This window comes from Ciona robusta, chromosome 6 (genome assembly GCF_009617815.1).
Source record: "Ciona robusta chromosome 6, ASM961781v2".
In the NCBI taxonomy this organism is placed as follows: domain Eukaryota; kingdom Metazoa; phylum Chordata; class Ascidiacea; order Phlebobranchia; family Cionidae; genus Ciona; species Ciona robusta.
In genome coordinates, this window is record NC_143240.1 from 4,368,313 (window position 1) to 4,392,947 (window position 24,635).

A 24,635-nucleotide genomic window follows, 5' to 3' on the forward strand; every position below is an offset into this window, starting at 1 on the left:
CGTGGGTGGGAACTTGAGTGACTTATCCATGGTTGCCACTCCCATGCTCACAGTTGAGTTGCTGAAACTGTTGCAGTGTGTGGATAAGCAGACATGACTTTTGGTTGGTTTTGTCTTTTATATCCTCGTGGGTGGGAACTTGAGTGAATTATCCATGGTTGCCACTCCCATGCTCACAGTTGAGTTGCTGAAGCTATTGCAGTGTGTGGATAAGCAGACATGACTTTTGGTTGGTTTTGTCATTTATATCCTCGTGGGTGGGAACTTGAGTGACTTATCCATGGTTGCCACTCCCATGCTCACAGTTGAGTTGCTGAAACTGTTGCAGTGTGTGGATAGGCAGACATTCCATATAAACTAGTATAATATTTAGCATTTTTTAGCTAAATGTTAAAAGTTTGATTTATTTTACACTATTTTCGCACCCTGCGTTTTTATTTTCCCACCCTGCATAGCATTTCCTGTGTTAAGCATTACTTACTGACAGTTGTGGTGCAATGCATTATCCAGATTCATATGGTTGAATGTACAATACTAGTGACTGGCCTATTCAGCAGGTACTTAGAGGTAATAGCTTTAACTTAGATATATAGTTATGTTGTGTGTTTAAATATATTAGACTCTTTAAATGAAATAGCCTTTTTTTAATAATTTATTTATGATGTAATTGTACTAACTAGATTTTTCTTGATATAAATATATTGGACTATATATTAAGCAATATAATAAATCTACCATGTATCATGGTGTTTGTTAAACCAGCAGTAACTTGTGTTTTTACCCCAGGGCAAAATAACTTTCAATGTTGATCAAACATATCTTTTTCCTCATCTATTATAAAGGTAAGATTTCTAGTCTTATCTGACAAAAAATATTTTTCTTTAACTCTTTTCTTCTAGTAGATTATACCAGTAGCGTGTTTTTAATGGCTGTAGTTTTACTGCTAATTCCCATTTCTTTACTGTGTTAATTAATTATATTTTTGGTATTGTACTCTTTAACTAAATGGAAAACAATTGCCTTTCTAATTGTCAGTTTGTTTATTTTATTTTTTTGTTTAATCATGTTTCTAGGTGTAGCGACCACGCTTATTTTCTTCCGAAAAAATGTAAATATGTTTTTAACTGTAAGTGTGTTTTTACAACTATTGTTTTGTCGCTATATCCTGTCTTTTTGTTTAAATATTTTTAAATCTTTGCCATCGTAATCGAAGAGACAAATAAAAGTTATTATTATTATATAAACCTTTTGTTTTACTTTTCCAATTGCCAGTTTATTTGTTTAATCCCCACTTTACCCTACAGATGCGTCCACCATCTCCAATTAGGTGAATACGATGGACAGATCGCCAGAGAGGGTCGTGATTAGTGTTCGGAGACGATGCGTGCGATATTTTCATCGAGTTAAAAAGTTTCAGAAAACTAGAAGCGAAAGAAGCAAAAAAAGGAAATGGACGAATGATACACGATATGTTATAAAGGTTATTGTTATGAAATAAAAACTGCTGTATGAGGAAACAATGATAAATGAATGATGAGTCATCATATCTCACAATGGCCATTGTGATAAAACTATTGGTATAAAAAATGTGTTTCGATGCGGTATTGTACATTTTTGTTTTAAATCAATGTTTTAGCATTGTTAATCTTACTTATAGTTCTCCAACCCTAGCCTAGATTTGAACCCAGGATCCCTGGTTCTCCAACCCTGGCCTGGATTCGAACCCAGGATCCCTGGTTCTCCAACCCTGGCCTGGATTCAACCCAGGATCCCTGGTTCTCCAACCCTGGCCTGGATTCGAACCCAGGATTCCTGGTTCTCCAACTCTGGCCTGGATTCGAACCCAGGATCTCTGGTTCTCCAACCCTGGCCTGGATTCGAACCCAGGATCCCTGGTTCTCCAACCCTGGCCTGGATTCAACCCAGGATTCCTGGTTCTCCAACCCTGGCCTGGATTCAACCCAGGATCCCTGGTTCTCCAACCCTGGCCTAGATTCGAACCCAGGATTCCTGGTTCTCCAACTCTGGCCTGAATTCGAACCCAGGATTCCTGGTTCTCCAACTCTGGCCTGGATTCGAACCCAGGATCTCTGGTTCTCCAACCCTGGCCTGGATTCGAACCCAGGATCCGTGGTTCTCCAACTCTGGCCTTGATTGAAATCCAGGATTCTTGCTGTTTAATTTTTTTTAAACTTTGGTGGTACCTTTAGACCCCATTTAGGCATATCTATATTTAAGTTTGAATTTTTAATTTGTATGCTGTTTTCTCTACCATAGGTTGATGTATCTAAACCCATCTTCCCATATGAGGAACCCATACACTGTGTTAAACTAGCAGTTCATCATCAAGTTGCTGCATTCTACACAAACCATATTCTACACTGCGGAACTGCCTCATTCTGCAACGAGTTATGTGATTTTGTATGCGGTGGAAAAAACAACTTTAATAATTGCAACTCAGTGGGTAATAACTCCAAGGATGAAGGACAAAGCTTGAATCCATTTGAAGAGGATTATATTGAACAAGACCAAGTACATGACGATGCCTTTGTAAACATTGATGTTCAACATAGAAGTGTTTGGTTCTGTAGAAGTTGCCCAACAAACAGGTAGATTGTATTGCATGTTTGCTTTACTTGATTGCATATAAAGTTCAATGTTAAGTTATAATGTAAGTTATAAAGACATGTGGTGGTGTGTACCTTACGAGTTAAAACAAAGGTATCTTCTTATAAGGGTACCTTATGCTGTATTGTATGGCTGACAATTTAGAACGTCTATTTTATAACAGACCGCTGGGTTGGAGCAATTGCTGTTAAGTGTCTTGCCCAAAAACACATACACCAACAATGGTAGCTGTATCAAGCCGTACTTGTAAACTTTGGGTTAGAAACAGTTGCCCTAACCACAGTGGCAGCTTTTATACACCAAAGATATACATTGAGCAATATAATAACCACAAATGTTATATCACAGGTTAGACATCTCCGTAGTAAAGTCATCCACTGTACCAGTTGTTCATTCTGAGTCGGCCACTGAGACAGAATGTAGTGGGCCTTCAACAGAACTGTGTTTCAGGTCATTTAGTAAAATCTGGGGTGACATTTTTAAAATATAGTTACACTCATAGTTGTCAAACATAAAAAACCTCATTGATTAATGTGGTGAATGCAATATACTTTGGTTCTGCTTGTTTGTATAGGCACCTTACAGCAGGGTAAAATCTGGGGTGACATTGTTAAAATACAGTTACACTCATAGTTGTCAAACATAGGGAACCTCATTGATTAATGTGGTGAATGCAATATACTTTGGCTCTGCTTGTTTGTATAGGCACCTTACAGCAGGGTAAAAGCTGAGGTGACATTGTTAAAATACAGTCACACTCATAGTTGTTAAACATTGGGAACCTCATTGATTAATGTGGTGAATGCAATATACTTTGGCTCTGCTTGTTTGTATAGACACCTAACTGTTGAAAAACATTACTCTTTTTTTAATTTTGTGCCTATTTCAGATGGCACAAAGACCTTGAACGAAGCTTTGACGCTGTTAGGATGAGGGACAGGTCAAACAGTGACCTCTTGTGGACAGAGGTTCATAGAAAGAATATAAAACAGCCAATGACATCAACCCCAAAGAAACAGGCTTCAAATAGGTTGAAGTCTCCTTGTAGAATTGATAGAAAAACAACAAATGAGTTAGCACAGAATGTTTCCAAGTTACAACTTAACATTGAAAAGTTATCAAACCAGGATAAAAGCACTAAGCCATTTGAAACCATTGATACACATCCCTTTTATAATACATTAACCACTAAGCCACCAAAAACACATAAAGCTCTAAAACTGCCAACAAAATGCGACGCATCTTCATATAAAAGTGTGAATTCAACCAAAAATGAAAGAGGCCTACCACCCAAAAGTGAAAGACTCTGCCCTACTGCTTATAAAGCACAGAAGAAACGCCGAACAAAGCGTAGTTTGTCCCCTGTTTTCTGTATAGCTGCTGATGCAGTTGCATAACTACTTCACTTGTTTACTCAGATATTTTATTACATCAGGTACAATAGTGCATCAATGTAGTTATTATGTGAAATTGTAACTTAGAGATCCCTGGTTCAATGCTAACTCACTGCAGCAACTTAAATGTTTTGTAGTAAGCATAGGTGCCTTTAACTGAGTTTTCCGTGGTTAAACTGTTATTAGTGCAATGCCATTTTAAATCAGTTATTATTATTTTAAGTGTAATGTGCTTTTGGTCCTCATATATTATTATCTGTGCATTGACGCATATGTGGGTACTTGTATTTCGTTTATTCCCCATTTTAACAAAATCAGCACCGTGACGGAAATGACGTCATGAACACGTCACTTTGTGAGCTTACTTTGACTTTGCTGTTCTTGCTGAAAGGGCGTCTACTAACTACACAGTTTTTGGTTCTATTGCAGAATCTTTGAAATTCGGCATTACGTTTTAGGAATAAGCAAAGATTCTTCACTAGTATTCAGTTATATTGAAAACAAAGTCAAGCTTTTCCATTGCAGCGTCTACTAGTTGATCTTTGCCCAAGTTAGTCTATATAGGCGGCGTTACTGTTTTTGATACTGTCCATACTGACATACACGTATTGGAACAACAAGGTATGTAGTCTATGTGTGGTGTCAAATACTTGGTATAAGACGTATGTAGTAATGTAACGTGTACATGTTGGATTATAAGTTAGAGTAATGTGCTTGTTTATCAATTTTGTCTTTGATGTGTTAATCAGTAGATTAAAAATTGTAAATAAGCAAAATTTTTGGCAAAATGCGTTTATATACTGTCACGTGACTGAAAGAGTGCGGGATTTTTTTTAAGGAGACGTTATAGAAATATTATAAATTTTGGTGTTTCATTGGGGACGATTATATTATACTATTGTTTACATGTATAACTTTTTTGGCAGCGGGTATACATTCTAGATTTGAAGTATATAGCTGGTAATAATAATGCCTATTGAGGTATTTGACACATTTTGACTGGCAGACATCAGAAAAACTATCAGTGCCTTAATTAGTGCTTTATTTTGGCAGTTGCAAATACAGTTGACCACGGCCTACTAGAGATACGGCCTGATAATTCACATTTTACGTTTGAAATTAGAAGGCCTATTATACGTCACAACCAACATTATTTTTCCATTGTTATTCATTGTTTAGGTGTAAACATAGCAGCATATTATACAGTTTAATTTAAATATTCATTTAAAATAGAAGGTGTATGCTAGTTGCAAAGAGATTATCAGGATTATTTTGCATTAATAAAGTGTTTAAAATTAACTGTAAGATAACCTACAGGTAGTCTTTTAGGTTAGAACAGATTACGTAGTCCCGTTCGCACTCAGTCGAAGAAAATTACGAGACAGTATATTCAGTATAGTTCTCTACATCCATTTCGCTACTGAAACAACATTTGTTTCTAAACCAGTGATTGTGTCTAAACTAAACTAGCGCACATTGAGTTAGTAAACAAGATAGTTTTAGTAATCGTCGTTTGGTTTGCAGGTTCAATGATTATTTGTGTCTATGTATAGATGTTTTATTTTTAACGTGAACCACTTGCGGGTCTGAACTTACTTGATACTGATACAGTTCATTCAAATTATATTATATACATTGAACTACAGTTTACCATGGTCTACAAGTGCGCTGCATGTTTAAATTGGTCTTGTTATCAGTCCTGTCCGAAGAAACCTTCGTTTTTTTGGCTCCTGGACGAACGGACTTGACGGCAAAGTTGCTTATATACGGCAGACTGGCAGCTTGGTCTACACGGTGGAATTTACGAGAATGATTATGATGAAGCTTACTTGGTAAAGCATGGAAAGCGAAAAACCCTTAGTTCCAACTATTCCGTTAAAGCCAATTTGCTTACAACCATGTATTCTGGAAACCCCAACTTTTGTAGTTTACTTTTCAATACATGCTTTGGTGGACAGTGGTCAATCCAAAAACAAGATTCTATTCAAATCCACTTGATTCAGCCATTTTTATATAAATGATGATTAGGTGAATGATTTAACGTTATTTGCTGGTTGGTTGGACACTTATATGGTTACCAAATCAAACATCCAATGCCTTTTGAGGATAACCCTGCCCTCACAAGCAGCATTGGTTTAAGAGTTTCTCAATGAAAGCTTTGTTACTTTCTTGTTTAAGTCCGTGTTGGTGCTGTAAACTTTGTTTACGCCTTTAATATGTTTACAAGTCTTTACTTATATAATTAGTATGCTGTTTGGTCGCTTCTAACGCTGCATGTAGCTATACTTTCGTAAATAATTGACCTCATTGCTAAATTCGTATGTTTTTCAATGCGTTTTTCCCATTACTGCTACCTTTTTTTAAGCAAAATACATAACGTAACAATTGAAAATAATGGTGTTTGTGACGTACAATAGGCCTTCTAATTTCAAACGTAAAATGTGAATTATCAGGCCGTATCTCTAGTAGGCCGTGAGTTGACCAAGTTAGTAATATACAGTACACAGTTAAAATAGAATAGCACGTCCATGAAAGCAGTATATACATAAAAATAAACACTTATTGTTCTGCTGGGCCCAAGTAAAGCAATATATACAATGTACTATGTATATATAACAGCGTCAAGGAGATTTATGAAAAGAATATATCAGTAACCATGGCAACGTATTTCTCGTCTGCAAAATCCTTTCTTTTACTTCCTGGCTGAAGGAACTTCTGTACCCACGGTATTTCTTTCATAGATACCATAAACGCCTGTGAAGGGAATAACAGTGATATAGTAATAGTACTGTGGCCGGGGTAAGATGGATACCGTTATTCCATAATATCCCATATTTCCTAATCGTGTTTACTACCAAATGGGACGATAAAATAGAATGAAAACATGTTCCATCTTACCCCAACCTACTATACGTTAAAGCCCCCTGGTATAATATAACAGTAATATTACAAACCTGTAGTTTAGGATATTCATTTATTATCTCTTTTTCAATGTCCATGAAATATATGATAGATTCAAACAATAACACGTCGGCCATTGTTAGTTTGTTTCCGACAAGATGACCATTGTTCGTTGTCTGTAGTATCTGTGACGTATAACAATATATATGTATTTAACATAATAATACAGTGAAACATTCGTAAAATAGAAATTATTTTTGCCACTTACGTTTTCAAACGCGTTCAAGAACTTATTTTTCAATTCCTTTTTGATTCCCAACCAAATTTGCGGTTTCTGGTCGTTTGGTTTGAACGGAAAATACAAACCGGGTATCGTCATTTCAACCATGCCGACTGAATACATGTCTACCCTGGATATAACCCTTACGTTAAAGGCTGTGTTACGAGTTGCTGCAGTATAGGGTGGGAGTTTAAATGAATAAATTTAACCTATTTACCCTCGCGTGGCAAGGACATGGACAGGGTGACATTCTCGGCAACCGACTAAATAAACTAGTCACCGTCTAAATCGACCAAATAACTTCCGTAATAAGTAATGCACAGAAAGTTAGTCGGCCGACTAAAAAACGCGGTAATCAATAGTAACAGCGACCGACTAACTTTAGTTGGTAGCCGAGAATTCCGTTCCAGTTCTTATAACACGAATGTCCACAATTTGCATTACTTATTCAGGGTTGCCACTCCCAACTTCGCACTCATATAGCGACTAGACTGTATATAAACTTACAAAACTTGTTCTTTCTCAGTTTCACCCATGAAGTTTCCTTTACGAGCTAAATAACGCAGTATTGAGACAGTTTGTACAATCCTCATCCCGTCTATTTCTAGCATTGGGATCTGAAAAGTTTTACAATTAATATATTACTTTGAGAAAATATGAATGTTTCCTTAGCTGCATACATACGAGGTGACTTGCAAGCGGGTACGAGGTCACATATGCGTCAATGCGCAAATAAGTGTTATGCATCTATTACAAAACAGAACACTCGTGTTATAACGGTTGTCGTTGCCCCGTCATGCGAGAATAAATAAGTTACATACGTGGTAACTTGTAAGCGGGCACGAGGTGTATGAAACAGAGCACTCGTGTTGTAACAACTGTCGTTGCCCCGCCATGCGAGAATAAATAAGTTACATACGTGGTAACTTGTAAGCAGGCAAGAGGTGTATGAAACAGAACACCCGTGTTATAACGACTGTCGTTTCCCCGCTATGCGAGGATAAATAAGAGAGTTGAATAACATTTTCGCTCGGTTTACCTCTTTGAACAAGTAGAGTCCTTCAGCCTGTTGTCTTTGAAAGTCAACTTTATTTGAGATAAAACTTTCGTTGTACTAAAAATGAAGAAAAGTTTTATTAACAGGACTGTTTAATGTGTAAATTGTAGTGGCTTCAGTTTTGTGTTGTTATTGGTCATTTATATTTGCGCGGGTTAAGACTTGAGTGACTTATCCAAAATTTAGTTAGAACGATCCGTAATTAAACTAATGAAAATACATATCCGCTAGACGGCGGCCTTACGTCGATTCCGCAAGCGGCGAGCATCCATCTTATCTTCTCAGCACGCCCTCTACCGTCGGTGTAATACAAGATGGGCTTGCTCATGTTTATTCGGTTGTTTCAAAATCCTCAAAAGCCTCAGAAATCTGATGAAGCATGAAATTAGTTTTTTTACGTTTTATTTCTCTACATTATAAAGTTTGCTGTTATAAAATCACTATGGTGCATTTGCACGTTATAACGTCTTTGCAAAACAACTGAGCTTGTAAGGGGACTCATATTGAAGTAACTGCCCTACACGTTCTAAACTACTGTAAAAAAAAACTGTTTAAATTCTCGCTCTAAATTCGACTCAACTGCTATGTGTATTAAGACGTTTTACGATAGCCGAACCAAGTGTCGGTATAACTGCCTTAAACGCTTAAAAATGCCCGGAAAATTTAACATCTTGCATTGAAGTTTACTTTGTCTATACGAAGTCCGCTAAGTCTAACGCGTTGCTTTTCCACATTGAATCTACGTGTGGTTCTGTTATACATTAACTAACATATGCCGAATCAGCTTTATTAAGAAATAGAATCTTATACGTGACGCCCAAAGGCTTTATATTTGCCCACTAACCATCACATTTGACTTGCATGGACTGACATTAATCATCACTGTATATTTGAGTCAATTTGACCACATTAGTCGTAGCGGCCGTGACAGCAATTGGCATTATAATTGAGATCACTTCGTGCTACTAAACGTTCTTCAAAGTCGTGACCACTTTCATAAAATAGGAGTTTTTATAAAATCTACTATTTTACTAAACTGACTTTTAAGCTAGATAAATATTTCTTTGTTTGTTCTTTTAAGCGACGCTACGCTACAGCGTAGCTCGCCTTTGTGTAAAAAGAACAACCAAAGAAATATCTACACCTAGCTTTATGATTCGTTACTTAGCGCAGAATTAGAGTATTTGTATCCTGTATACTCGTCGTAACATTGGCGCTTCTGAGTATTGATCGTGACATCAGCAAATACTTGAAAACTTTCGTTTACTTACAGCCGGCTAAACTTAACATGTACTGTTTGAAGTAGTGTATCGATAGTTTGACAAACATTACATTTGGTGTATGGAGTATGGCTACAGCATGTTATATAGTAGGGTGGGGGAAGGTGGGACACCTTTAGCACATAATATCCAAATATCCTAAACGTGTTTTAAACAATTAACAACGGTCTATGGAAATCGTGAGGATACGGTTTTATAATTCTTTGAATGTTCTCTACCAAACTGGACGAGAAACTATACAGATAAAGTCGTGTTAATGGAAATTTATGAATGGAATATATCGTCAACTAAAGCAACGTATTTCTTGTCTGGTAAATCCTTTCTTTTACTTCCTGGCTGAAGAAACTTTTGTACCCACGGTATTTCTTTCATGGATGCCATAAATGCCTACAGGAGTGAAACAAGTGTTATGTATGTTGTATAAGTTGTTAGTAAGCATATGTGTCCTTGGGCAAGACACTTAACGGACATTGCTCCAACCCAGTGGTCACTAATGGGTTGTAGCACCTTGGGTGTTGGAACAATTGGACAACTCTGGTTTAAATCCCAGGTCCCATGGCGTGCCTCACTGTAGGACCTCACCCATATAGAATAGAATGTGCATATACAATGTTGGGATAATAGGCCGAATCTGGCCTAAATTCCAGGTCCCATGGCGTGCCTCACTGTAGGACCTTACCCATACAGAATAGAATGTCTGAATGTGCATATACAATGTTCGGGTGATGAGCAAACTCTGCCCCAAATCCCAGGTCCCATACGGCGCGCTCTAATTTGCAAAGGTACCCAAGTTTCTAACCTGTAAGTTTGGATAATTATTCAGTACGTCTTTGTCAATGTCCAAGTAATGTACAAAAGATTCAAACAATAACACGTCGGCCATTGTTTGTTTGTTGCCGACAAGATGACCATTGTTTGTTGTCTGTAGTATCTGTGACGTAACATAACAATTCAATACGCGCCTTTTGGTTTAAAATGGCCATGTTTGAAAACTTACATTTTCATAAACGGAGAAATATTTTGTGCCCAATTTTTCTTTGTTTTCCGACCAAAATTGTGCTTTGTCAGGTTTGAAAGGATAAGCTAAGCCAACGTTAGACATATCCATTATTCCTTCAGTGTACATGTCTACCCTGAAAATACAATTGATAATTTATATTCTCGTGGGTCAACTTAAGTGACTTATCCATGGTTGCCACTCCCATGCCCACAGTTGAGTTGCTGAAGCTATTGCAGTGTGTGGATAAACAGACATGACTTTTGGTTGGTTTGGTCATTTATATCCTCGTGGGTGGGAACTTGAGTGACTTATCCATGGTTGCCACTCCCATGCCCACAGTCGAGCTGCTGAAGCTATTGCAGTGTGTGGATAAGCAGACATGACTTTTGGTTGGTTTGGTCATTTATATCCTCGTGGGTGGGAACTTGAGTGACTTATCCATGGTTGCCACTTCCATGCCCACAGTTGAGCTGCTGAAGCTATTGCAGTGTGTGGATAAGCAGACATGACTTTTGGTTGGTTTGGTCATTTATAACCATTATTTCAGCTATTGTAACGACGATAAGTTTGCTAATGCGAGACCAAACCAATAGTTAATACTCGCTATACAAAATGTATCTCTTGTTACTAATGTAGAATAACTTACAAAGCTCTTTCTGTATCGTTTTCCCCCACCAAGCCCCCCTTATGTCCCAAATAACGTAATATGGACCCGGTTTGTACGATTCGTAAGCCGTCTATTTCCAGCAAAGGTACCTTAAAAGTGTGTTTCAGTTAAATACTCGTTGGGCTGACAAATTGGTTCCTTCTGTGTTTTCGGCCTTGGCTGGGCAACGGCAGTCGTTATAACGCGTGTGTTCTGTTTCAAACAACTCGTGTCCGCTTACAAGTTCCCACATAGGTTTATTTTGAGCGCCATACCTGCTTAAATAAGTACAGTCCTTCCGCTACTCGTTGTTGAAAATCCGCTTTACTTGTTACGAAGTTTTCGTCAAACTAGAAATAAACAAACGTTAATTTTGAAATCTTTTAAACAAAACTGTTATAAATAAATGAGTGCAAGTTGTTTATCCTCGCGTGGCAAGGCAACGACAGTTGTTATAACAAAGTTACATACGTGGTAACTTGTAAGCGAGCCCGAGGTGTATGAAATAAAACACCCGTGTTATAACGACTGGCGTTGCCCGCCACGCTAGAATCAATAACTTACATTTATTTATATTTATACACCCGCTAGACGGCGCCCTTACGTCGATCCCGCATGCGGCAAGCATCCATCTTATCTTCTCAGCACGCCCTCTACCGTCAAGATAATGTAGCACAGCTTTGCTCATGGTGCAAACGTCGCTTTGAATTAAACAGGCTAAGTTTTAGTAGTCTGAATTTAAAATATGATTAAAAAAATGCATTAAATTGAAAGCAGATTCTTTAAGTACAGTAAGTATCCATCTTACCCCACAGTAATATAAGCTCGAAAAAACATAAGCTACCTAATCTCAACTAACTGCACTTAATGAGTAAAATACAATGTCTTTCTATTCTTACTGCACTTTTTTGTTTGCCTAAACCTTAGTTAATCATTAACTCGCAGTTGTCGAATTAGCTTTAACATGTAACATCTTAATGTAGCGCCCAAAGGCTTTATATTCAACCACTAACCATTACACTTAGCTTCCATGGACTGACATGATTAATAGTCACTGTATACTTAACCACATACCATAGCAGCCAAGGCAGCAATTGGCATGCCACATGTGCTCTCACAATCTCCCACAAAGCAACATACATGGTAACTCAGAAGCACTAAGCAGGCACGAGGTGTATCGTGTATGGACACCCGTGTTACAACGACTGCCCTTTTGCCGCCATGCTAGGATAAATAAGTTACATTCATTCGAACTAACTATTACGGCTGTTATATCCAACCATTAACCAGTATATGTCTGTCTTGCATGAACCAACATTACAAACTACTTGTCTCTGTTTGCTTGTCCATATACTCGCTTGTAAGAACATACAATGTAGCTCGTGTCTGTGTAAAAAGAACAAACAAATAAATATCTACACCTAGCTTTATGATTCGTTACTTAGCGCAGAATTAGAGTATTTGTATCCTGTATACCCCTCGTAACATTGGCACTTCTGAGTATTGATCGTGACATCAGCAAATACTTGAAAACTTTCGTTTACTTACAGCCGGCTAAACTTAACATGTACTGTTTAATGTTGTGGTACGTAATGTTGTGGTACGGTATCGATAGTGGGTGTAGATATTTCTTTGTTCTTTTTACACAAAGGCGAGCTACGCTGTAGTGTAAACGCCGCTTAAAGGAACAAACAAAGAAATATCTACGCTGAACAACGCTGGGTGTAGATATTTCTTAGTTTGTTCTTTTTGATTGGTTTTAACTTAAGTACAGAGCAGAGTAGCACAACTAGTTTTAAACAGTAAAGCATATTTCCGCGTATCAGTGTAATACAAACAGCACGCTCAAGAAAATCGTGCAACCGATTCGCTCCGGTGCATACTAGTTAGAGCAGTTTTCAGCCGATAATTTCAGCCTGCCTAGATTACGCGTATAGTGTTTATTACTTAAGGACTTAGTATTAGTGCATCAGGTTAGACATGTGGTATAAGCAGGTATTATAGAGTTATGTCACAGAATTGAATTGGTTTATAGTAGGGTGGGGTAAGATAGGACACATTCTCATACTATTTTCTCGTCCCATTTGTTGGTAAACAAATAACATTCTAAAACTGTATCTCCACAACTCCGAACATTCAAAGAATTATAAAACCGTATGCTCAAGATTCCAATAGTCCGTTGTTAATTGTTTAAAACATGGTCAGGATATTTGGATATTAAATGCAAAAGGTGTCCCGTCTTACCCCACCCTACTATAATAAAGATTTACTGTGGTAAGACGTTATAATGCCCAATTTTACATCTCGTTTAAGTTTTAAAAGGTGGCCCAGGGTTCTTGCGGGGTAGGATGGGACATAAATTATAGATAAATTATAGACTCGACTTTAATTTATTGTATTTTACTCTTTAGCTTTAGATATTCAGCCATCTGTTTAATTTAAAACCATGAGCAAAGCTGTGTTGCATTATACCAACGGTAGAGGGCGTGCTGAGAAGATAAGATGGATGCTCGCTGCGTGTGGGATCGACGTAAGGGTTCAATTTAGCGGATACTTATTCACTAACTAACTTTTCTTTAATGTGTGTTGCTTTCATGCATGACTGGGTAATAACAGCCATTATAACACGGGTGTTCAGTTTCCTACACCCTATGCCCACTTATGAGTTACCACGTATGTAACTATTTATCCTCGCATGGCGGGGCAACGACAGTCGTTATAACACGGGTGTTCTGTTTCATACACCCTATGCCCACTTATGAGTTACCACGTATGTAACTATTTATCCTCGCATGGCGGGGTAACAACAGTCGCTATAACACGGGTGTTCTGTTCCATACACCTCGTGCCCGCTTACGAGTTACCACTTACGTTACACCTGTGTTATAACGATTGTTTCTTCCTTGTTCATCCTGTTTTGAAATTTAACTTTTTTTCATTTCTAGTTTGACGAAAGCTTCGTAACAAGCAAAGCAGATTTTCAACGGCGCGTAGCAGAAGGACTATATTTATTTAAGCAGGTATGACGCTCAAAATGGATCTTTAAAGATAACTTAATCATGTGATTTAACGCTTATATACAGAAAAAAGCAACCAGTTCTTAGTTTTTGCATTTAAGTGCAAATATACTTAAGGTTCCTTTGCTGGAAATAGACGGCTTACGAATCGTACAAACCGGATCCATATTACGTTATTTGGGACATAAGGGGGGCTTGATGGGGGAAAACGATACAGAAAGAGCTTTGTAAGTTAGTTTATAATAGCGATAAACGATACATTTGTATAGCGAGTATTACCTATTAGTTTGGTCTCGCATTAAGCAAACTTATTGTCGCTACAGTAGCTGAAATAGTGGATATAAATGACCAAACTAACCAAAAATCATGTCTGCTTATCCACACACTGCAATAGCTTCAGCAACTCGACTGTGGGCATGGGAGTGGCAACCATGGATAAGTCACTCAAGTTCCCACCCACGAGAATATAAATGACCAAACCAACCAAAAGTCATGCCTGCTTATCCACACACTGTAATAGCTTCAGCAGCTCGACTGTGGGCATGGGAGTGGCAACCATGGATAAGTCACTCAAGTTCCCACCCACGAGGATATAAATGATCAATTGTATTTTCAGGGTAGACATGTACACTGAAGGAATAATGGATATGTCTAACGTTGGCTTAGCTTATCCTTTCAAACCTGACAAAGCACAATTTTGGTCGGAAAACAAAGAAAAATTGGGCACAAAATATTTCTCCGTTTATGAAAATGTAAGTTTTCAAACATGGTCAATTTAAACCAAAAGGCGCGTATTAAATTGTTATGTTACGTCACAGATACTACAGACAACAAACAATGGTCATCTTGTCGACAACAAACAAACAATGGCCGACGTGTTATTGTTTGAATCTTTTGTACATTACTTGCACATTGACAAAGACGTACTGAATGGTTATCCAAACTTACAGGTTAGAAACTTGGCGCTTTTACGAATCAGAGTTACTATTCTAAATGTGTGTGTTGAGGTACTACAGGTAAGAATAGAACAGCACGCTTTGGACCTGGGGTTCAGGACAGAGTTGGTGAAATAAACCCATTGTGCTGCAATGTACAATTCATTAGTGACCACCAAAGTCCATAGAAATCACAAGTTAAGCAACTAACTTGTCTATTGTTTACGCGTGCATGGACGCCATTTTTGTTCGAGCAGCTGTACAGCTGATAATGGCGATACTGCGAAATATATGTAAAAATGTCTTCTTTACAGACGAATTAGGCATTTACAAAGACATTTTTACCATTTTAATAGGGCAGGAACCAAAACTATGTTATTTTATTGCCAAAATACGAATAACCCAGTAAAGTACGCTATTAAATAGGCATATAACAGTAGCATCAGATATCAGTAAAAGTGTTAGTGTATGTATATGAAGTTTTTTAATGATGTTGAATATGTGTGTACTGTTTTTACATAGATTCGCTTTGAGCGGTGACAGTTGTATATTGGCTCTGACGATTTTAAATTACTAATAATAAATAGGCAACACAAATTTAATCTTTGAACTTTAAAAGTAGTGACAGTCTGGGAAAAAAAGATCCAATAATGTTCCAGGTTTTTTAATTAATAATGCTCATTTTTAAATCTCAACCAATGGTATTTATTTTAATGGGAAGCCAAATCCATAATAACATCAAACAATAGCTTTCTATACTGTCAAGTATGTGGTAAATCATTGTTTATCCATCATCTGCATGTTGCACAACCACTACTAAACTAAAGTAACACATATGCAGCAAGCAAATTTTTAAAGCCAAACCATTATTGCCAAAACATTTTATTAAAATGTCTACAATGAAGTACAAACATCATGCTGTATTGCAAAATTGTAACATTGCCCAATAATTTGTTTTCAATAATGAAAACAACTTTTATCTTGCTTAATTTATTTGAAAATCCAGGAAAGTGAGCAAACCACTTAAAAAGTCTTGCCCAACCAAATGGAAGGTGTAAGTTAGTAAGTATTTTATTGACATTTTATTAATCCTATCGGCTTGAGTTACAAAAACTCAACCGTTCTTTTATCAGATTTTTCATAACAAGCTTTTGGACCAATCGCCATCTGTTCAGAACACTTTGTTCAGCAGCATCTGCAGCAATAACAAAGAGGAATATCTGTAAACTTTGTTCATAATATTGTTTCTTTTGTATCTACAGAACCTAACTTCAGTTGGTATCCTCACACTCGTTTGTTCAACTCTAATTGTTGTTTGTCACGTTGTTAATAAACTGCATAAATAAATCTCGTTATATACCCTTGTAGGACAATGCACTCGTTATATACCCCTTACTTAATGCATATTAAGAAGTAACAAATTTATGGCAATTAGGAGGACATTATGCATCTCCTGGGTACTCCCAAATATTTAAAATAAATATAGAACCTCCTTGCTTCACTTGAAACTTAAACTCCTGGTTGCAGTTGCCACAAGTGAAGATGATCATAATTTCCCCCAATACCGAATGTTTTGCACTTTTTGTTGCATTTAGTAAACCTTTCGCCACGCAGTGTGGTCATGGAATGTACCGGCTGTTTTAAAATAGAAACATAAAAAATTGAGTGTAGGTCAAATTAAACTTTTTCCGAATTCTTTCAAACTGACATGATGTAACCCAAAAAAGTCTAAATGTAAGCAGCTGTGCTTAACAAAAAAAAACGTTGTTTGCATAAATAAGACTAACTAAAATACTTTTAAATTATTACTTAATTCCTAAACTGTCCCATGTAAAAAAGTTGACCTCTTACGTTTGCTTATATATACATATATTTGCTTATATATACACAACAGAGGCATATAACATCCCTATACAGCTTTTTTCTTAAAAGCATACTTCGCGTAAACTACTGCCTGCTATTGGAAACCAGTTGTCTCCTTTTCTGTCGTTGACAAACCAACTTTTCCTTCTTTCCGACTTCAATGAAAAAGAAAATACGTAACATTTTCACTGCTGCTTTCAGTGCAGTTAGGAGCAAAGTATTCAACCATGCTAACAATTATTGTCGATAACATGTTACCTATACACAGACTGATGAAATACAAAGTACGCAAACACCATAAAGTGTTGTATAAGCTACAAAACATCAATATAACGCAGTTCTATATACAGCATAAACATACTAGCTTTCTCTTTCCCGCCAAATTCTTCGAACAAAAATGGCGTCCAAATTGTTACGTTTCTTAACTTGTGATTTCTATGGACTTTGGTGACCACTGGGTTGAAGAAATGTTGAATATGCCGGTTAACCCAGGCATACAGTATTATTACACATTTTTCATTTCCTACAGAAATTTATGGCTTCTCAAAAAGAAATACCGTGGGTACAGAAGTTCCTTCAGCCAGGTAGCAACAGAAAACCCTTTCCCGATGAAAAATACGTTGCTATGGTTGCGGAAATATTCTTTTCATAATTTTGCATTAACCCGTATGCAGAGAAGAGCACAATCATAATATATATATTATACATATAACGCATATCATGTTTGTAGAATGCATTACTATCGTTACATCCACACTAGTTTAAACAGTAATTGTTACGTTTAGCTCGTTTTAAACGAGACTTTTTTCAAGTGTTTTTTTTATTATGTTTCAGTCAATACTTACAAGTTCCAATGTTTGAACAAAATAAACAATCAAATGCATGATGACAGCTGTTTACAATCACAAGCGAAGTTGTCTTTTGAAAACAGTTAATAGTTTTATGTCTTTTAGCTTGTCACCCAATCAAATTGTTCACAATATTATAACATGTTACCTACTTTCGTAATTTATTGACAAAAAAACGTGTTTCTTTTCGGATGTGCATTCTATGTGTTTCATCAGGCAATAACAAGATCAACTTGAGTTTTGGGGTCTACTGTTATAACAACAGTAGCAAATTTGAAGAATGTTTATAAATCCACACATTGCAATAGCTTCAGCCGCACGACCGTAAGTCACTAAAGTTCTTAACAGGGGACGAAATAGTTACGTGGCAACGTACGCCGGTGGCCACAAAAAAGCAACAGCACCAAAAATGGCATGGGTCAGTTTTAACTTGACAGTGGGCATGGGGTAATCTATTTCACAAACCGTTTTTATATAGTATCCGATGGGGGATATAGGTTTAGCACGTTATGGCAAGCTGGACAATATTTCAATCTCTTTTATCGGCAAATTTGGTAGTAAACAAAGAATATTTACAAAAATAAGTAACCGTATTCTCGTATAGATATAAATGGACGTTCTATTATGTCATTAATATAGAATTAGTTTTAATTTAGATATTCAGTTGTAGTTTCAAGGTTTAGGTATGGCGTCTTTGCAAGCTGTGCGGCAAATAGTGAAGTCGATGAAACATACACCGATATTTGAGAAGTGTTTGCAACATATACATGTAGTATCTGCTGGTGATGGAAAAATCAAATGTACAATGCCAGTTATGGAGGAACATTTAAATATGAATAAAACCATGCACGGCGGGCTAACGGCCACTTTGGTTGATTCTGTGTCATCGTGGGCGTTTGCTACGACCAAAGAAGCAAAGTTCGGCGTTTCTATCGATATTAATGTGACTTATCTAACTGCAGCTAAACAAGGTATTTCATCGTTCATGTTTATACCATATTGCGGCGGTTCTATGGTTTAGAATTCGATTTAGGTCTAAGTTAGTCCATTACCCCAACACCCAGGGATTTAGGCCTAAGTTGACCTATTACCCCAACACCTAAGGATTTGGGCCCAAGTTGGCCCGTTCCCCCAATATCTAGGCCCCAGGGTGCTACCATATGGACTTCACCAGATATTGAAGCCTGTCGCCTCCCCTAGAGGCTTCAACATCTGTTAAAGTAAAATATGTAAGTATTCTAACTTGACAGTGGGCATGGGGTATAAAACTAAATACAGTTGGATATGTAACATGTTCAACATTATACCTGTTTTCCTCTCAGGCGAAACGATAACCATCACGTCCGAAGTTTTAAAACAAGGTCGCACAATCGGATTCGCGAACGTTGATATTCATAATGAGGCCGGCAACCTTGTCGCAACAGGACGTCACACAAAGTTTATGGCTTCTGCAGCATATTAGTGTTGCCAGATATATTTCAACATAAAGAAGTGTTTCCAGTGTTCCCAGACATTCCTTAATTGTGCCTTTATATATTTATCTCTATCTTTAGTTTCACTGGTATTTGATTGATTGCTACAAATTAGTAGTTAGTAGTTTGTCACCCAAATAGTATTTTAACCGAAATACTCAAGAAACGAATCCAAATAGTACAACTTATTGATACACACAGTACTGTTCAGTCGCACAAAAAATTACTTTAAAATTTTCCTTTATATTTCTGTTCTTTACATGTTATGCAAATTGTTAAAGTATGAATTTATGCACAATATTGCGCAATAACCATAGAAATCTTTGTTATTTTGTACCTGTTTGTTTATTTTAATGTTTATTGTCTTGAGAAAACTAGAATTTTTAGATGAATTGTAACCAAATATCAATTATCAGGCATATGTATGTGATACCAGAATACTTTTATTTAATATTTGTATACAAATTTTCAGGGTTTTTCACTCAAACAATTGTATAGTAACTTAATATTTGTTTGTGTTTTGTTATAAGTTTATTGGGGTAGTTGCTAACTTTGGCTTGAATCACTATAACACCTCACCCATATACAGTACAATTACAATTATAATCTGTCTTGTGTATGATAACTTAATATGTGTTTATTTCCATAGAAATAGAGTTGAATTAAATATCTGCCGCACAAGTTTACCTCCCAAGACATGAAGAATATTTGTTGATGAAGAGAATTTTGAACCCAAGATTTCTCTCAAGAGTCCAACTTAAGATGACAAGAACTAAAATTAACCCAAAGTCCACACTTTCTGCTGCTTCTGCTCATTTGAGCTCAGAAAATATAACGGATACTTTGAAAAGGAAAACAGAATGTACAGAAAATGAACTTGATTTTTTTAAAAGGCGAAAACAATATAATAAACAATTGGTTTGTATGCCTAAAGTAGAAGAGAATGAAAGCCCACCTTGGAGTCACATGGTGTATGCGCTTGACTGTGAAATGGTAGAATGTCTATACAGTATTAACTCCTTGGCAAGATGCTCTGTGGTTGACTATTGGGGTGAGTCTGTACTTACTTATTTATCATATTGTTTTATAAAAGGTATTTATTTATGTTTTTTTCTATTTTTAGTCAGTCGCTACAATAGTGCATTTTGCATGTCTATGAACTTGTAAAATGCTTTAAAGCTCTGTGTGTGAGTATATTGTGTCTTATGAACAGTTACTGTTACTGTGTTATAAAGTCTGCATTCATTTATGTTCATTGTTGCTGTTATAGGACTATTTATTACAAATGTGAAAGAAATCTTCTGGCAATTCACAATTGTTTGTTTTATGATTTAAATCCCGATATTGTTTCATCGCATGGCAGACAAAACATTGTTTTTTCAAGATCACAAAAGTCAGAAACTGTAAATGAGAAAATAATCCTTTTTTTTTTTAAACAATCGAATTTAAAAACTTTTTCGTCCCATACATAAATACAAGGCATTATTAAAATAAAACAAGTTTTTATATATGAAACAAAACACACATGTTACTGTCATTGCCCCACCACACAAGAATAAACAAGTTAAGAAGTTATATATATATACAATATACATACACAGTGGCGCAGCCAGAAAATATATAAGGGGGGGGGGGGTTTAATCAAAACAAATTTCTAAGGGGGGGGGGTCTCGACCCCCGAAACACCCTCTGCCTGCGCCACTGCATATACATATATATATTAAAAATCTGCCAGAAGAACGATAATTATGCTTGATAACTACAGCTTATTGAACCCTTATTTTCCCTTCAGGTTCGGTGGTTCTCGACCTTTATGTTAAACAAACATCCGAAGTAACGGATTATCGCACCAAGTACAGTGGTATTCAACCCAAACATGTTATGTCCGATGAATCAATTTCATTCAAACAAGCTCAAAGTCAGGTAAAGTTACTAAAGTATACGAATGTAACTTGTTAAAGTTAAAATGGATGCATAGAAGTGAAAACTGAAGTATATATAGTGGGGTGGGGGAAGACGGGACACCTTTAGCACATAATATACAAATATCCCGATCGTGTTTTAAACAATTAACAACGGTCTGTGGGAGTCGTGAGGATATAGTTTTATGATCCTTTAAATGTTTTTTGTTTACTACTAAACGGGACGAGAAAATGGAGTTAAAAGGTGTCCCATCTCCCCCCACCCTACTGTGTATATTTGTATAAATGTAGGTAAAGTATTTATAAATGTTAAATATTTATCCACGCATGGTTGTTTTACTCAATTTGATCATAACAACACAAGTTATGATTGGGTGCAACACACTTTGTAACTGACGTTGTGATTATTATGTAACATTCATTCTTGTGTGGTCAGGTAAGGAGTAACGACAGTTGTAACCTCGTAATAACATGGGTTATAATTACAAAAGCCGCCGTTTGTAACCAGGGGCGCAACCAGGGGGGCTGTTTTGCTGTCATGGCAGCCCCCTTTTCCGCAGACACGCACGCAGCCAGAAAGAGCTAAGACGCACACACACGCGCGTTGCATTTAATATTACATTCGTTCGCTTAAAATTGGAATAACTTTTCGTTCAATTGTTACGTCACTTGTCCTATTGTAACGTAACTATTAATTATGACGTTTCATAATATAACAATCTGGAGGAATGTGCTAACTGCACAACCAACCACGAGATCGAAACATCGTGTATGAGCGTCACATTTTTACGCTCTGCGCCGGCGTAGGAAATAAAGGAAGACGCATGTGGTAGCATACATTCAACACTTAACAAACGAAGCAATCGTTGTGAATATATTCTCGTGAAAAGTGACGTAATAAAACTCTGGTTCTCGTGCGGTGCCAACGAACACGTTTTTTGGCCTTTGTCCAAGCTCGACCGGGACGATACTTTGTAATAATATATTACAATTTGTGTTGGTTCCAATTTACTGATAGCGTCGCTCCTCGCACTTATATTTGCATCAATTAAAATGCATAATAATCGCGGTTTATCAGCATTTAAATCAGTGGTTACCAAACTTTATCTACTCGCGTACCACTTTTTGGTTCAAGCAGCGTTCTCAAACCACCTACATACTAAACTACTAAAGGCTCGTGAACAACTCATTTTAAATAGTGAAATTAAAAACCGCACGCACACCTATTTTTTCCGCGGGCATGAACTTGGCACTGCCTTTCTCGAAGTTGAAAATAAAAGTAATTTGCCTATTAAACAGGGCAACAGGCGCGGTAATAAACAACCTAAATATGTTCCAGAAGTAGCACTGCTGTATATTTACGATGTTTTCCTCAGCCAAGCAGCATAATTATTACGAAACAGTAGGGATTCACACGTGGATTCATCGCGTCATAATAGCGATTGTTTGACCTGGGAATTGATTACGTCATAATAGCAGTTCACACGTTGATTATTTGCGTCATATTAGCGATTGTCCCCTTGATTATTTAGCCTGCAGGTGCTTGAAAACAGGTTGAATATTTGCCTTTTCATGCGCATAAGTAAAGATAGGCTTGCAAAAATATTCTGTACACGCGTAAAGCAATGCCTAGGTTTAAAAAGTTAGGAACACCGGTGTAGGGAATATAGCATGGAATGTCACGCTCTACGTAATTTATGTGGATTAAAATAATGCTCACGACAATCACTAAAAGATCATTTGCGATCGTTTGGTGTGAACTTAATAAGGTGCTCGCGTACCACCTGGGAGGCCTTCGCATACCATAGTTTGGGAAGCACTGATTTAAACTAATCACCAGAAACTGATTTAAACTAACTCACCAGAACACTGATTTAAACTAATCACCAGAAACAGAAATCATACAAAAACTACAGATCGTATGGGAGCAAATAAAACACGATTGTTTACCAACAATCTCGTTTGTGATGGAACAATCGTAATGGTTTATCAAAGGTATTCTGACGTAAATAAACGTTACATTAACATGCGTAAATCTGCAACAATGTTTCCTCTGTTTATATTAATTTAGATACGTCTTTTTAATTATGTAGTGTTAGTTTTAATTTACCGCGTAAAATAGAATATATATTCGTGTGCACAACCAATAAAGGGAGTGTTTTATCGCGTCAGAGATAAACGTGGACTAGACGTAAATATGACAGCCCCCTTTTGAACGCGCTGGTTGCGCCACTGTTTGTAACAGACACTTTTTTCCGCACTTTTTATCTATATAACGTGTTTTTAACCACTGTTTTTTTTTTGCTGTCAGTTCCCCTTTCTTCAACATACCATTCGTATTCAAAGAGAAAAAAATAATGATTTCCTCCACCCCATTTTCGCATGTATCTCTAATCCCATCTCTTTTATTGCAGGTTTTAAATTTGTTAAAGAACAAAATTGTGATCGGGCACAGTTTATTCTTCGACACACGCGCGTTAAAGATAAATCTTCCCACTGAACAAACCGTTGATATTTCAAAGTTATCGCTTGTCATGGAGAAAATGAACCACTTGGGATACAGAACCGAACATACGTTTTCACTGAAGAAACTTGCGCGCCATTTGTTGAACCGGAAAATACAGGTACAATGGGTTGTGTTATTAAACAATAAAACGTATTCTCGCATGGCGGGGCAACGACAGTCATTATAACATGGGTGTTCTGTTTCATACACCACGTGCCCGCTTACAAGTTACCGCGTTTGTAACTTGGTGTGTGATTGTTTTTATGTATGGCTGATAATTTGGTTTTTATGTATGGCTGATAATTTGTACAAACCATTAGCGACCACTGGGTTGTGCTCACAATGGTAGCAGTGTCGAGCCTTGAACCTATAACCACTGGACTAGAGGCAGCTGTGCCAACCACTGTGCCAAGGAACAGACAAATATATAAAAACATATGACATAAATATATAAAAATATCATTTCATTCTTTACTTTATTATTAATTTCCTTCTTCTTTCAAACAGACACACACACACTGTTCTGTAGAAGATGCCACTGCCACCATGGATATTTTTAAGTCTGTATCTGATTCCTGGTTTACGGAAAACCAACCATTATTTAAAGATTACCTCAGTGGTGCTTATTTTGATGACCGCTACTGGCCGCCACATGTAGACAACAACCCTTAAAGTGCTTTCATAATAAATAGTTTTCAATTACTGTTTGTAGAGTTTTCAGAGGGGCTAGATATGCAGGGATAATTGGAATAATTAAGACTTAATGCATTTCGTTAGGATTTTCTGATTGGTAGCCCCTAAAAAGGACGCATACAGTTATTGGGCCACAAACAGACATCTGCTCATGGCCTTGTTTATTTTTGAGGCCAATTGCTGGAAAGTGGTG

The 24,635-nt window shown here is 36.9% G+C and overlaps 6 protein-coding genes and 1 long non-coding RNA gene across 15 annotated transcripts; 4 read left to right on the plus strand and 3 right to left on the minus strand.

The window, feature by feature from the left end:
• The first annotated feature begins 145 nt into the window (after positions 1 to 145).
• LOC149735150 (uncharacterized) lies at positions 146 to 4,373 on the plus strand. Of its 4 annotated transcripts, none has more exons than XM_089880062.1 (6): positions 160 to 567; positions 787 to 842; positions 1,328 to 1,480; positions 2,278 to 2,609; positions 2,977 to 3,078; positions 3,518 to 4,373. In XM_089880062.1, exons 3-6 carry the CDS (start codon positions 1,337 to 1,339, stop codon positions 4,023 to 4,025), a joined length of 1,086 nt encoding a protein of 361 aa, XP_089736188.1. In that variant the 5' UTR covers positions 160 to 567; positions 787 to 842; positions 1,328 to 1,336; the 3' UTR covers positions 4,026 to 4,373. The 4 variants fall into 4 exon arrangements, with proteins under 4 accessions (XP_089736189.1, XP_089736188.1, XP_089736187.1 ...); XM_089880061.1 differs by having other exon boundaries at positions 162 to 557; positions 1,305 to 1,480; XM_089880060.1 differs by having other exon boundaries at positions 163 to 567; positions 1,305 to 1,480.
• A 110-nt stretch (positions 4,374 to 4,483) lies between these two features.
• On the plus strand, positions 4,484 to 17,887 carry LOC149735151 (glutathione S-transferase alpha-5-like). 5 transcript variants are annotated; one of them, XM_089880070.1, is made up of 8 exons: positions 4,486 to 4,643; positions 13,598 to 13,716; positions 14,132 to 14,206; positions 14,321 to 14,430; positions 14,820 to 14,955; positions 15,022 to 15,153; positions 16,145 to 16,200; positions 16,272 to 16,502. In XM_089880070.1, exons 2-7 carry the CDS (start codon positions 13,633 to 13,635, stop codon positions 16,163 to 16,165), a joined length of 558 nt encoding a protein of 185 aa, XP_089736196.1. In that variant the 5' UTR covers positions 4,486 to 4,643; positions 13,598 to 13,632; the 3' UTR covers positions 16,166 to 16,200; positions 16,272 to 16,502. The 5 variants fall into 5 exon arrangements, with proteins under 5 accessions (XP_089736192.1, XP_089736196.1, XP_089736197.1 ...); XM_089880071.1 differs by having other exon boundaries at positions 16,145 to 16,192; XM_089880066.1 differs by lacking the exons at positions 16,145 to 16,200; positions 16,272 to 16,502 and adding an exon at positions 17,531 to 17,887 and having other exon boundaries at positions 4,484 to 4,643; positions 15,022 to 15,219.
• On the minus strand, positions 5,190 to 8,891 carry LOC149735152 (glutathione S-transferase alpha-5-like). 2 transcript variants are annotated; one of them, XR_016385191.1, is made up of 6 exons: positions 8,505 to 8,891; positions 8,243 to 8,317; positions 7,711 to 7,820; positions 7,192 to 7,333; positions 6,835 to 7,108; positions 5,190 to 6,776 (listed from the first exon to the last, which is right to left on the minus strand). XR_016385191.1 is itself a non-coding variant. In XM_089880072.1 (6 exons), exons 1-6 carry the CDS (start codon positions 8,586 to 8,588, stop codon positions 6,654 to 6,656), a joined length of 666 nt encoding a protein of 221 aa, XP_089736198.1. In that variant the 5' UTR covers positions 8,589 to 8,891; the 3' UTR covers positions 5,195 to 6,653. The 2 variants fall into 2 exon arrangements, 1 of the variants encoding a protein (XP_089736198.1); XM_089880072.1 differs by having other exon boundaries at positions 5,195 to 6,776; positions 6,977 to 7,108.
• Positions 9,507 to 11,936, minus strand: LOC149735153 (glutathione S-transferase alpha-5-like). Its single transcript, XM_089880073.1, has 6 exons — positions 11,791 to 11,936; positions 11,462 to 11,536; positions 11,187 to 11,296; positions 10,538 to 10,673; positions 10,340 to 10,471; positions 9,507 to 9,927 (listed from the first exon to the last, which is right to left on the minus strand). Exons 1-6 carry the CDS (start codon positions 11,872 to 11,874, stop codon positions 9,805 to 9,807), a joined length of 660 nt encoding a protein of 219 aa, XP_089736199.1. The 5' UTR covers positions 11,875 to 11,936; the 3' UTR covers positions 9,507 to 9,804.
• LOC149735154 (uncharacterized) lies at positions 15,381 to 17,532 on the minus strand. The gene is made up of 2 exons (XR_016385192.1): positions 16,628 to 17,532; positions 15,381 to 16,333 (listed from the first exon to the last, which is right to left on the minus strand). It is a non-coding gene; the product is annotated as an uncharacterized LOC149735154 (long non-coding RNA).
• Positions 17,888 to 18,386: 499 nt separating the features above from the next.
• Positions 18,387 to 19,973, plus strand: LOC149735155 (acyl-coenzyme A thioesterase 13-like). The gene is made up of 2 exons (XM_089880074.1): positions 18,387 to 18,820; positions 19,172 to 19,973. Exons 1-2 carry the CDS (start codon positions 18,535 to 18,537, stop codon positions 19,309 to 19,311), a joined length of 426 nt encoding a protein of 141 aa, XP_089736200.1. The 5' UTR covers positions 18,387 to 18,534; the 3' UTR covers positions 19,312 to 19,973.
• Positions 19,974 to 20,033: 60 nt separating this feature from the next.
• Positions 20,034 to 24,451, plus strand: LOC149735156 (interferon-stimulated gene 20 kDa protein-like). The gene is made up of 4 exons (XM_089880065.1): positions 20,034 to 20,372; positions 21,114 to 21,244; positions 23,658 to 23,867; positions 24,257 to 24,451. Exons 1-4 carry the CDS (start codon positions 20,036 to 20,038, stop codon positions 24,419 to 24,421), a joined length of 843 nt encoding a protein of 280 aa, XP_089736191.1. The 5' UTR covers positions 20,034 to 20,035; the 3' UTR covers positions 24,422 to 24,451.
• The last annotated feature ends 184 nt before the right edge of the window (positions 24,452 to 24,635 follow it).